This window comes from Narcine bancroftii, chromosome 5, assembly GCF_036971445.1.
Source record: "Narcine bancroftii isolate sNarBan1 chromosome 5, sNarBan1.hap1, whole genome shotgun sequence".
NCBI lineage: Eukaryota > Metazoa > Chordata > Chondrichthyes > Torpediniformes > Narcinidae > Narcine > Narcine bancroftii.
In genome coordinates, this window is record NC_091473.1 from 75,096,436 (window position 1) to 75,109,323 (window position 12,888).

Below are 12,888 nucleotides of genomic sequence, written 5' to 3' on the forward strand. Positions count from 1 at the left end.
GCATTATGAGGTGAGCTAACATCCCTTCATCTGAGCAACACCGGCCATCTAGCCATAAGAGAAATAAAAACACATACATGCAGATCAGATGCCATTAAAGTTATGTCACTCTCTCCAACAATATCAAATAAAGCAGTTAAGGGTTTAGGTTTAAAATTAACTTCAAAAAGTGCTTAGAAAGTTTGAAATATTGTGTTCCAAAATTTCTCAAGACACTGACATGTTCATACGATATGAATCTCATTACATTATCCATTAGAGGGGATAGAGGATGCTTTGTTGTCAAACTGCCATATGATTAGACTCCATGTAATAAAATTCTTTACCATGAATCTCTTAAAATATTGTTCATAATAGCCATTTTAAGCTTCTGTTTTTCAATGAGTCAAATGTCTGAAAATATTGTATTAAAAGATAAACTCTAACTGTAATGAAACTATACCCATCAGGGATGGACCTTTTCATAATGCCTTGTAATTCTCTTGTGATCTCACTTTTTTTTTACCTCCTGTGAGGTGTTATAAGGCAGGCTTTAGATAAACCACCCATATGTTCTTTTGATAAAGTCAAAATTACTGACTAGCTAATTGCCTCAAGATTCAAATATCTCTAAATTCCCAAGATTCTGTGCATTGGCATCATAGCTTGTTGCCATGGGATACCTATTTCTGCATTTGCAAAATATCTATCAGCACTGGATCACTTCATGGAACATGGAACATTATAGTATATGTTATTTCTTGTTCACTGGAAATTTTCATCGTGAATTGTCAAAAAACCTCTAAAAGTGTGGAGAAAAGCATTGACCTTTGTTGTAGCCAATCACTATTGAAGTGGATGTTCATTGGTACCTAATGAAATGTCCACAATGAAACAATGAACCAGAACAATGAGTAATGCTTTTTGTTAACCCTGCAGGTGCATGGAAATCCTCTGCACCATAAATGCACAGGAAAATGTGAATGGTTCATTATCTCTGCAACTCTTTTTGGAAGTACACATAGTCACTGCTCAATCACAGTGGCCAGGCTCCTACCATATACTGACAATCTCTCAGAAGACCAGATGACTGGCACTATTCAGCATGAGATTGGTGACCTCTGCATCCTTTCAGTGTGTCTGTCCATTAGCAGTGAAATGAAACATCCCAATATTCAGGACAGAAAGGCCTGTTGTACCACTAATAAGCACCTGGCTCCATCAGACTGAACGGAGTTTTGATACTCGACAGCCAGTCTCCTGAATCCTACAAGAAATTGCAATTTTTCACTGATGTTGGTTGAAAGCGGATTTGATTATTCAAATATCTCTCTATTCACAAGATTTTTGTTAAATCAGGAAATTAATACTTCTTAGAGGAATTCAAATACGATTTCAAAGAACAAACATGTAATTGACAGGATTTAATCAATATAAATTGATTTGTTTCAAAAAATTATTTCCCTGAAAGTCCTTAGTATAAATATCTCTATTATACTTTTCTCCAATTTAGCTCCTTGTATCTTGACAAAAGAAGATTTTGAAAAAAATAAAATATTAATGAAGTGGAAAATTAATCAAAAAATAGATGTAAAACATGGAGATCGCTTGGAATTCACATGTCTCCATGGTTTTCATATTGAACCTCCCTCAAAGCGATATTGTCGTGACGGGAAGATGGAACTTCCCCAGTGTCTCAGCGGTAAGTTCATAAGATTCAATGTAAGTAAAATTCAAGAGTTATTTAAAATGTTATTAACCCACTATCTCAACAAAAAGGGTTGATTTATTTTCCAATACTTGTTGAACTTGTGCAAATCACAGGAAAAAATCTTGCAGCTGAAAATGCCCTGGAAATAATTTGCCATCTTTGAGTGGCCAGAAATGACATGCATTGAGATGGGCACAGAAGCAGGCACACCATTCTCTACTGTTGGATTTCCATTTTTAGTGGTGGAGGTGGCACTTGTGGAACATAGCAGAGGAGTTCATCCTCAATTTCATTAAAGAAAAATGGTCTCACCAGAGACATGTTGAAAAATCTACTCTGAATTCTGAATCCAATACTGACGTCAATAATGGAGTTTTCAAAAATGAAATGCAATGCTCTCTCTCTCTCCCTCTCTCTCTCTCTTTCTCTCTCTCTCTCTCTCTCTCTCTCTCTCTCTCTCTCTCTCTCTCTCTCTCTCTCTCTCTCTCTCTGCTCCCTCTTTCTTACCTCCCTCTCACTTCCCCTCTGTCTCTCAGGAGCACTTTAGCTGACCTCTTTCATTATATCAAGGTATGACTGGCCCATTCATAAGGAATTCTCAAGTACAATAACAATATCGGTAGTGTAGTTTATATCAAGGGAAATAAAAATATAATAAAGGGAAATTATGGTATGTTTGGAGCATGGATTTTGAATTAAAGGATGAAACAGATAAATGTAGGGAGAATGAAACCATAAAATTATGAAAATTATTTTAGAAATTAAGGAATTTGAAGTACTCTGTACAGCACACAATTTTTTGAAATAATGAATAGGTGAATGAGACCATGGTAAAAAAAAAGGAAGTACTGGGTCCTTGGAACCACAGACAATTAAGTATAACAGTGGTCACGAAAAAACCAATTGAAACCCCATTGAAAAATGAATGAGTTAAAACCTCTTGAAACCATGCCATGAGAATGAATATGGAACATTTAATTTAAAAGGACAACTTTTCTTGACCAACTCCATTGAACTTTAGATGTAACTCCAGAAGAAGAAAAAGTATTGCATGGTTGTAGCTCTTTTAGATTTCCAGAAGATCTTAGATAAATTTTCACGTTATTAACTAGCAAGTGGGTGCAGAGACATCTTCAGTACTACTTTGAAATGCAAGATTATTCCTTCATGGATTAGTATGGGTAGTGTGGGTATTCCCTCATGGAAAGGAGACAAAAGAAGATCTTGAACAATGATGATAGAACTGAAAGATCAAACTTTTCAAGTGAGAGTGAATTTCTCAAAGAGCAGTTGCCAACTATTGGACCATGGCCACATTTTACATGTTTCCAGGCAACAGAGATTCCCAGTCCACTGAGGTCAGGGTGGGTTTGAGGTCATGTCTTGGTCCTCTTGGGTGACCTTGGGTGGGGTTGGTGCAAAAAAAATCTGCCACTGAAATCAGTGAGGTCATCTGGCATCTCATAGAAGCTTTTTGTGCTGTCAGCCGACTCATTGCACAATAGAAGAAACCTCAGTTGGAGAGGCACTGATTAAGCCATGTGCCCTGAAGATGGCTTGGATTGTGCTTGGAGAGGAAAGTAAAATGAAACTGAAAAAAATTCCCTTGTCAAATTTTACAGTGCAAAGGGGAATTGCTTATTTATCTAACTACAAAAAAGAACAGGCAATTGCAGAAATTGAGGATTCTTCTCAATTCAGCTGGATGAATCCACAGATGTTTTGTCATTCCCAGTTTCTTGTCTTTGTTTGGTATGTGAAGGGGATCCATTAAAGAACATTTCTATGTTGCTGTTCACTGGAGTCAAATTTAAAAAAGGTATCAGAGTTTTTTGACCGTGAAATCCCGTACTTGCACAATCTCTGTGAAGTGTGCCCTGTGGGTGCACCTGCCATGTTAGGAATGAAAGGGGCTTCCAAACTCTTGTATAAGATTGATCTTCAGAAGTCTTTGCGACTCACTGCATGTTACACCAGCAAGCTCTTTCTTCAAAAACCTTTCTACCTCCTCTTCAGGATGTTCTTGGTAAAGTCGTCAAAACTGTGAAACACATTAAAAGTGGGGTTTTGAGCTCTTGGCTATTCAAACAATTGTACAAAGATATGGATTGTGAGAATAAGAACGTGCTCTACTATATCAAAGTGCATTGGCTTTCAACAGGAAATATTGTGGCATTGTGAGTACTGTTGTGCAAATTATTTTGACGCAAAGTCCACAGACTGTACAACAGGCTTTAATTCGCTTAAACTTGTATATCCTAGTCTCTGTGGGCTCCATGTGTCTGACTGGCCCCCAAAGGGGCCGGCTCCAGTCTTTATATGGGCTGGTGATGGACAGTAGGCAGGTGGGGCCAGCCTCCCAGGTTGCCTACTTACAAGCTACAGTGGTTGCCCCCTGCAGTTGGCTGGTAGGAGTGTGGACAGTTTAGTGGTTGTATCGCCACATTCACCCCTTCTTAAGATGAGTCCTCAGTGGTGAGGGGGTGGGTGTACTCAGTACCAGGTAGTAACTATAAGTTCAGGTGGTCCGGTGGTTGTCTGTGCCTCTAGGGCTGTTGCAGGACTGTTGTGGGTTGGCTGGGTCCGGGGTGGCTGGGGCTGCCAGCGGTGCAGGCGGGATGCTGTGTGGCAGAGTGGGGGCATAGGTGTCGGGCTGGTCTGTGGAGAGTGGGGCCCTCTGGAGAGGCAGAGAAAGGGTGTCAGCTCCTTGGGATCCTGGTGAGAGGGCTGGGCCTCTGCTGGTGCCAGGTCCCTGGTCAAGACAGTGTCCTCACTTCCAATGGGGTACCTGACATAGGTGTAATTTGGGTTTGAATGGAGGAGGTGCACCTGCTCGACCAGGGGGTCAGATTTGTGAGGAGTACTGATCCCAGAGATGCAAGACGCTGATTTTCTAGGAAAGGAGAAAAGGCGGCGTTTGTGAGGGGTCTGATTAATAGCCATGCACAAGATCGACCGTATGGTGTGGAGTGCCTCGGGGAAGGGCCTCTTGCCAATAGTTGATGGACCAGCCTTTCGACCTCAGGGCCAGGAGGACTGCCTTCCAGATTACCCTATTTTCATGCTCCACCTGCCCATTGCCCATGGGGTTGTAGATAGTCATGCAACTAACCGCAATGCCTCGCACCATCAGGAACTAGTGCAGCTCCTCACTCATGAAGCTGGATGCCCAGTCACTGTGGATAACTGCTGTGTGTCCAAACATGCCAGTGTCTCGATGTTGAAGGGAAAATGGGAGTATTTGTCTATAATCGAGAGGAAATAGAAGTTTCATCTTGTATTTATATGTGTGAATTCTTAAGGCAACAAATGGACGAAGGAAAACATTCTTTACTTTAAAGTTGTTGCAAACAGCACCATGAGGCAGGGTATGAGGCTGCAAGCCTCCATTACAGATCTGCATACTGTGGGTCTCCTGCTTTGTGTCAGCCCTTAGTGGCAGTCAAGTCTAATCAAATGGTAAGGCATTGCTAGTTGCCTTGAAAACATGATCACTGTCATTACATCTCCCTTTCTAAAAACAAAAGTAGCTGACTTTTAATTAACATGTTTTCTTTCTATAACTCTGCAATTTTAACTTTAATACCAAGAACTTACATTTTAATTATTTCAACATTGTTAATCATTTTTAAAACTTGAGTTGTGTGTTCACATTTACATATGCTAAAACTTGAAGAGTGAATAAGATAGTACTACTTCAATCATTAACAGGAGTCTTTAAATTTGCCCAATGAGTCTCTTAGGAGGATACACGTGTCTTGACAATCTCATGATTGATTGACCTTAAATCTGAGTTGTTGCTTCAGACAATGTCTTCTCAGATGTGTATTCAGGTTGTTCAACAGTATCCATCTTTCCATCTATTGTGACTGATTCCATTTGAAGGACTCGATAATTTCTTTGCAGAACAGGAGCTTCATCTGTCTGAATGGTGTATTATCTTGGCTGGGCTTCACTAAGGACAGTTCCCTTCTGAGTCCATGAGTTTTGTGTCTTTTAGCCTTACTTGATCCATAGTGTAGAGTTCTGGTAGGTTTTTTTGTTCCTCTGTCAAAGTAATACTTTTGTTATTCTTTCTGTTGTTCTTTAAACTTCCTCACTTTCTCCCCCTCTTTTGTTTTTAGAAGATTCTCCTGAATGGGGAGGTTTGATCTTAGCCTACGTCCCATAAGGAGTTGTGCTGGTGACATAGCGCACTTGAGCGGCGTTGTGCAGCACACTAGCATGCTCTGGTAGAAGTCTGTTCCACTGTATTTTGCTTTGTTCATCGGTCTTTTCACTGTCTGTACTGATTTTTCCACTAGACCATTGGACTGTGGAAAATGAGGACTTGAATTGGTGTGTACAAAGTCCCACTCTTTGGAAAACTGTCGGAAATTTAAATTGCAAAACTGGGATCCATTGTCTGTGAAGATCTCGGTTGCCAGGCCATATCTGGAGAATATGGCTTTCATGCCTATTATTACAGCATATGCAGTGGTGGTGTTCAGTTTACACACCTCTGGATACAGGGAGTAATAATCTGTATCTACTAGATAGTCCTTCCTTTGACATTCGAATAGGTCAGCATCTACCTTATGGTAAGGTCTGTATGGTGCTGGGTGTGGCTTTAGTGGTTCTGCGGGATTGCTTGCTTGATGTTTCTGGCATATTGTGCAGTTTGACACTTAATTATATCATTGTTGATTCTTGGCCAGTACATCATCTCTTGTGCTCGTTTTTTACACTTTTTGATTCCAAGATGTCCTCCGTGGATCATTTTTAGCATCTATTTTCTCAGACTCTTTGGGATAAGGATTTTATTTCCTTTGTAGATGATGTCTTCAACCACTGATAGTTCCACCCTGCAGTTCCAGTACTCTGAAACGTCAGGTAAGCAGTCCTGCTTCATGTTGGCCCATCCATCCAAGATGTATTTTCTCAGTTGCCTCAATGTTTCATCTTTCTTTGTCTCTGACTTTATGAGCTCCTTTTTTGCATCTGATATGAGCAGTGCACTTATGATCATGTCCACAAAGGCATTCACCTATTCAGCCATTTTGCTGTTTGCGGGCTCTCTTGGGTCAACAACGCTAGACAATGTATCAGCTGTGTACATTAACTTTCCCGGAGTGTATGCTACATTCATTGTATAGCATTCTTTGTATTCTAAGTGGACATTCATTTAATGGCTTTTGGAACAATGCAATCAAGGACTTATGGTCAGTCTATACACTAATCGCTTGTCCTGACACAAACTGATGAAATCTTTCACAGGCGTATGTGATGCTGAGCAGCTCTTTTTCAATTTGAGCGTATCATGTATCCACATCTGTCATTGAGCGTGATACATATGCAGTGGGTTGCCAGTCATCATATTTTTGCTGATGATCTGCACTGATCCCACTATGTGATGCATCTAATGATATCTTGATGGATTTCGCTGGGTCATAAAACCTCAGAACTGGTTCTTCTGTGAGCAGTTTCTTTAGTTCCCTCCATGACTTTTCATGTTCATGATTCCACTCCCATTCAATGTTCTTTTCTGTTCGTCTTCTCTATGGAGCCATCTTTTCTGAGAGGTTGGATATGAATTTACCCAGATAGTTGGCCATTCCATTAAACAGGTGTATGTCCTTTTTGCATTGTGGCCTTGGCATGTTCCCAATGGTGGAAACCTTTCTGGGATCTGGTCTGATGCCCTCACTGCCAATAATATGTCCTACAAATGTTAGTTCTGTGACCCTAGCTGGCATTTCTCTCTATTCAGCTTCAGGTTTGCATTCCTTGTTGTTTCTCATCATGCTCCATTATCGTGGTTCCCCATACGATGATGTCATCCATTGAGGTATCAACTCCATCCAGGTGCTCATAGACCATATGGATAGTTCTGTGATACACTTCAGGAGCTGAGCCAATTCCAAATGGTATACTTAGGAATCTGTATCTTCCAAATGGACTATTGTACATGCACAGTCTTGAATTTGCTTCCATCCAATTTCAACTGCCAAAATCCTGATGATGCATCTAACTTGCTGAAAAACTTTGCATTTGCAAACTGTGTCATGATTTCTTCAAGCATCGGAAACTTAAAGTGTTCTCTCTTTATTTCTTTGTTTAGATCTCTTGGATCCAGGAAAATTCTAAGCTTTCCATTCTTTTTGTCCACAATGACAAGTGAACTCACCCTCTCTGTTGGCTCATCTATCTTCTGAATCACGTTCAGGTTTCCATCCTGTCCAACTCTGCATTTAGTTGCTTTTGAAGCACAAATGGAACTTTTCTGCATGGATGTATTATCGGTGGCACCCATTTATCCACTCTGATCGTGTATTCTCCTGGAAGGCAGCCTAGACCCTGAATAGGTCATTGTACTCTTTCATGAGTTTATCATAGACTGTCTCTCCTACGCTTTCCACATGAGGATTCTTTTTATCTGGTTCAGTTTCTTACAGGTTGTTAAAACCTAGTATGGTCTGTTCATCCTTTGGTACCATGATGAATGCTAGCATGTGCTCTTTGTCCTTGTGTTTCACTTTGACCATGCATTATCCTTGCACTGGTATATTGGTATTTGAATAACGTGTCACTTCAATTTTGTTCCATACATCTTTGGTCTTGGTCTAATATTCTTAAAATCAGTCTCTGATATTACATTAATTTGTGCTCTGGTATCCAATTCAACTGAAATGTATATGTCATTCACTTTTAATCTCAAGATCCAATCTCTGTTTTCAGTCACAACATCTACATAGAATTCCTCTATCTCCCTTTCAGTTATTGCATGAACCTTGCTCTTTTTGCATGGTTCCTACAACAATGGGCATAATGGTTGCTTTTGTTGCACATATAACATGTTTTACCATATGCTGCACTCATTTTTGGTAGGTGCAGTGTACTGCAACGACGACCTAGCTTTCGAATGTCCCTTTCAATTTTGTTCACTGGTGTTAGGTCTGCTTTGTTCATGAATGAGTGAGACAAACACCAGGCTGAGTCGAAATCAGGGTTCTTTGTTCTTTATTACCGGATTGTAACACTTGCGACTAAACATGTTAGTCGGAGAATGCATTCTGCCGTTATCAGCAAAATGGTGATTTTTTATACCCTTGGATACATGCTTAGAACATCATCATATCATTACTTGTCCAATGACTAAAACTGTTGCTATCCTTTCCCTGCTAGCTTCCTGCCTCTCAATCCATCAATGTCTCTCTTATCTTGTAAGTACAAGGATGCATTCACATCTTGTTACAGCCCTGTACATTCCCATCTCATGATGTTTTACCTTACACTGGTCACCCCTCTCTTTCCTTTTTTGACCTTTTTGTTTAACAGTTTATGTCTGTTCTTAATCACTACATCCAAGTTGCAGCTAATTTCAATGAACAGCTCTTTTGCCTGAAATTTTACACTTTATGTAGCCCTACCGAGTGCTATGGCTTTTTCCAGGTCTAGATTTTGCTCTCTTAGCAGTCCTTCCCTTAGACAATTACCTGGAATGTCTTTTATCAGTCCACCAAAATCACATGTTTTGCTTCTGTTTCTCAATTCAGTCACAAACTGATCAATATTTTCTGTACACGTGAAAAATCTGTGTTTCTCAAATGTCACATTACGTTTAGGTATGTAGTATGCCTCAAATTGTCCCATTACTTTTTCCAATTTCATTTTGTCTCCTTCAGCAGCAAATGTGAAGTTATTATACACATCCAGGGCTTTATCACCCACGATATGTAAGAAAACTGATGATTTCACTTTTCTTGTCAGCTCTGACTGCCACTAAATACAATCAAAAATGCTGTTAAAATCTGTTCCAATTTTCAGCCACATTATCTGTCAGCTGATGCTTCACTGGTGGATGTAATCCTTCCATTTTTTACTGTGTTAGTCTCTCTTCACTGATCAGTTGCTGACTTTAAATTTTACTTTAAAGTATTTCCTTCTAATTTCCTTCATCCCGCTTCTGACTCCATGTTTCATCTTGTATTCGTATGTGTGAGTTCTTAGACAACACATGGATGAAGGAAAAGGTTCTTTACTTTAAAGTTGAAGTAAACAGCACCATGAGGCATGTCATAAGGCTGCAAGTCTCCATTACAGATCTGTATACTGTGTGTCTCCTGCTCTTTGTCAGACCCTAGTGGCAGCGAAGTATTATCAAATGGTAAGGCATTGCTAGTTGCATTGCAACCACGATCTCTATCATTACAGAGGAGATCTCAGGTGTGCATTATCTACAATAAAACCAAGGATGTGGAAACTGATGAAGCTTGAACTTTGATTTAATTGTGAATTTTTATGTTCACTGGTTGAAGTGGGTGTGTATTTTTTGTTCTTTAAAACGTTAAATAAAACACTTCAAACTAGCTAAAGATGTGTTTATTACAGAGATGCCTTTGACTTGAAAATAATGCTCAGTTATTGCCACCAGTGGGCCATGGCATGTTAGGCTAGAGGGCAGGTGGGCCTTAGGCCAAAAACGTTGAGATCCACTTCTCAAAAGTAGAGCTCAAATGGAAGCTGAGAGAAGGGAAAGCTGCTGTATATGTCATAAAGTTATTGAAACCCAAAATAAATAAAACTGTCACTTATTAATCCAATGTGGGCCTCAGGATGAATTTCACAACACAGAGAGTAATTATAATGTAAAACTAAGTACCATGAGAAATAGCAAAGAGGATGTATTGTGTGGAACTTGCACATTGAAGAAAGGTTAGTTGAAATAAGGTTAGTTGTAGAATAATATGGCAGAATGAAGAAGTTTGAAGAAATTCCTTATCAAGTATGAATATAGAATATTAAGCTAAAATATTTCTCTGTATCCTGGAAAAGAAGGTTAACTGTTCATGATAGACACAGTTTTCAAACCACATTATTTATTTTAGAAGTAATAAGCTGCTTCATTGAAACTCCGATATTGTTTATGTGAAATCCTCTCTAATTAACATATGGACATAATAAGTCAAAGCAGAACATTCATATTATTATTATTATTAGTTGTTCCTTGTCCATATTATCTGAAGCTTCCTGGATTCAAAATTTAATTGGTGTTTTTCAAATCTGTTTTAACTGTCAGTTTTTTCTCCCTTTGCTAAAATGTTTTGTTTTCTGCAGAGGAAAGGAAGATTTGCTCCTCTTTGGAATATTTTTCATGTAATTCATGCAGAGGTGATGAAATCTGTGTTGAATATAATTTCAGAACGACATCAGTGTCAAGACCAGGTAATTTTATTTCAAATGTGTTACCTGGGAAAATATCCTATAAATCATTAAAATTCACAAAAATGCAAGCAAACCCAAGGTTGACTTTATTATGAGCTTCCATTATAAGATTTAATTTAAAATGTTGACATGCTTTCCTGTGAATGACAATGAATTTTCTGCATCCCTCTACTTCTAGAAATTGTTCATTCTTATCAGTCTTGTGTGCTTTTAATTCCATATATTACAATACTGTGGAGATCCAGTACCATGATCAGGTAAGACCACATTTGGAATTCTATGTGCAATTCTGGTCATCTCATTCCATCAGTTGTAAAGAATGCAGAAAAGATTCAAGAAGATGATGCTGGAACTGGAGAACATTGGTTACAAGAAGATGCCAGATATAGTATTTTTTCACTGGATTGCAAGAACCTGTGGTGTTTGGATCCACAGACAATTGACTTAACAGTGGCCATAGAAAAACCAATTGAAACGTCATCGAGAAATGAAGGAGTTAAAAACTCTTGAAACTATTCGATAATTGACCTACTCCAGCACCTATTATCTATTTTCTATGAGAATGAATAGGGAGCATTTAATTTAAAATGACAACTTTCCTTGACCACTTCATTAAATTATAGAGGTAACATGAGGAGGAGGGGAAGAAACAATAATTGCATGGTTGTAACTGTTTTAGTTTTCCAAATGATCTGAGATAAATGTTCGCATTATCAACTAATTAATGCACAAATGCCATCAGCTAACAAGTGGGCGAGGAGCCAGCCTCTTGAGTGCAACTTTGAAATGCAAGAATATTCCTTCATGGATTAGGATGGACAGTATAGGTATACCCTCATGCAATGAGTAATCTGAAAGTAGATAAAATGAGATCTTGAACAATGGCGATGAGACTGAAAGATCAAACACACCAAGAGATAGTGAGTCTCTGGAAAATAGAACTTAGAGAGAAGATATAAGGAAGAGATGGGAAAGCTGTTGCATATGCCATGCAACTATTGAAACCGGAAATAAAAACTGTCACTAATGAATCCAACATGGACCTCAGGATGAATTTCACAATATAAAGAATAATTATAATGTGAAAATAAGTACCATGAGAAATAGCAAAGAAGAATAATATATTGAGGTGGAAGTCACAGATAGAAGTAAGGAATATAAGGTTAATGCAGGATAATGTGGTAGGATGAAGAAGTATGGAGAAAATCCTTGTCAAAAATGAATTTCAGATATTGGGCAAAACATTTATGAAGGTTAACTCTTCATGATAGATACAGATTTTTAATGACCATTTATTTGAGAAGGAACTAACTGCTTCATTGAAACTCTGATATGAAGAAGGGAATATAAAATTAATTGTGCAGAGGTACACAAAATCACGAAGGCCATAGATAATGTGATTAGTCATAGGCTTTTAATTAAAGTTGAAAACAAAAGGTGTGGGTTTCAGATGCACGCAAAATTATTTACCAGGGATGTGAGGGACAACTTCTTTGTTGGTGGAAGCATGGAACGAGTGGCCAGAGGAAGTAGGTAGAGGTGTATATAATTACAACATTTAAAAGGCATTTGGAAAGGAAGCTGCATGGGAAAGGGTTAGAGGGATATGCCAAAATGGGTTTAGTTCAGATGGGAAACTTGGAGGGACCTATTTCCATGATGTAAAACGCTACGACTTTTTAATGAGTGTCCTGCAATTTCTAAGTAAAAAGAGAATCCATTTTTAAAAATCTAGTAATGGCCTGTGTTGCTTAATTCTTGAATGACAGAATTGTGGCATTATCTGGTCTGGAGCAACCTGGCTACAGCAGCAGGCAGCAAGGCAAGACAAGCACAAGTTCTGCAGTCCAGAAGCTCTGGACATCTATCTCAACCTTCAGTTGTTAATCTATATGTCTGAAACCTTTAGGAAAATAATTGCAAAATGCAAAATATTGAAATATAAATTCAATACTTTCTGTCTTTCACTGCCTGTTCAGTTCATTCAGCAGAGA

At 38.8% G+C, this 12,888-nt stretch overlaps 1 protein-coding gene across 3 annotated transcripts in view; it reads left to right on the top strand.

The window, feature by feature from the left end:
- The window catches only part of LOC138763549 (complement factor H-like), a 613,078-nt gene that overhangs the window by 115,355 nt on the left and 484,835 nt on the right, over positions 1-12,888 (top strand). For all 3 annotated transcript variants that reach the window (XM_069937874.1, XM_069937875.1, XM_069937873.1), the window contains exons 13-14: positions 1,493-1,681; positions 10,787-10,894. In XM_069937874.1, the coding sequence (XP_069793975.1) occupies positions 1,493-1,681; positions 10,787-10,894 (297 nt within the window). The remainder of the gene's footprint in view (positions 1-1,492; positions 1,682-10,786; positions 10,895-12,888) is intronic.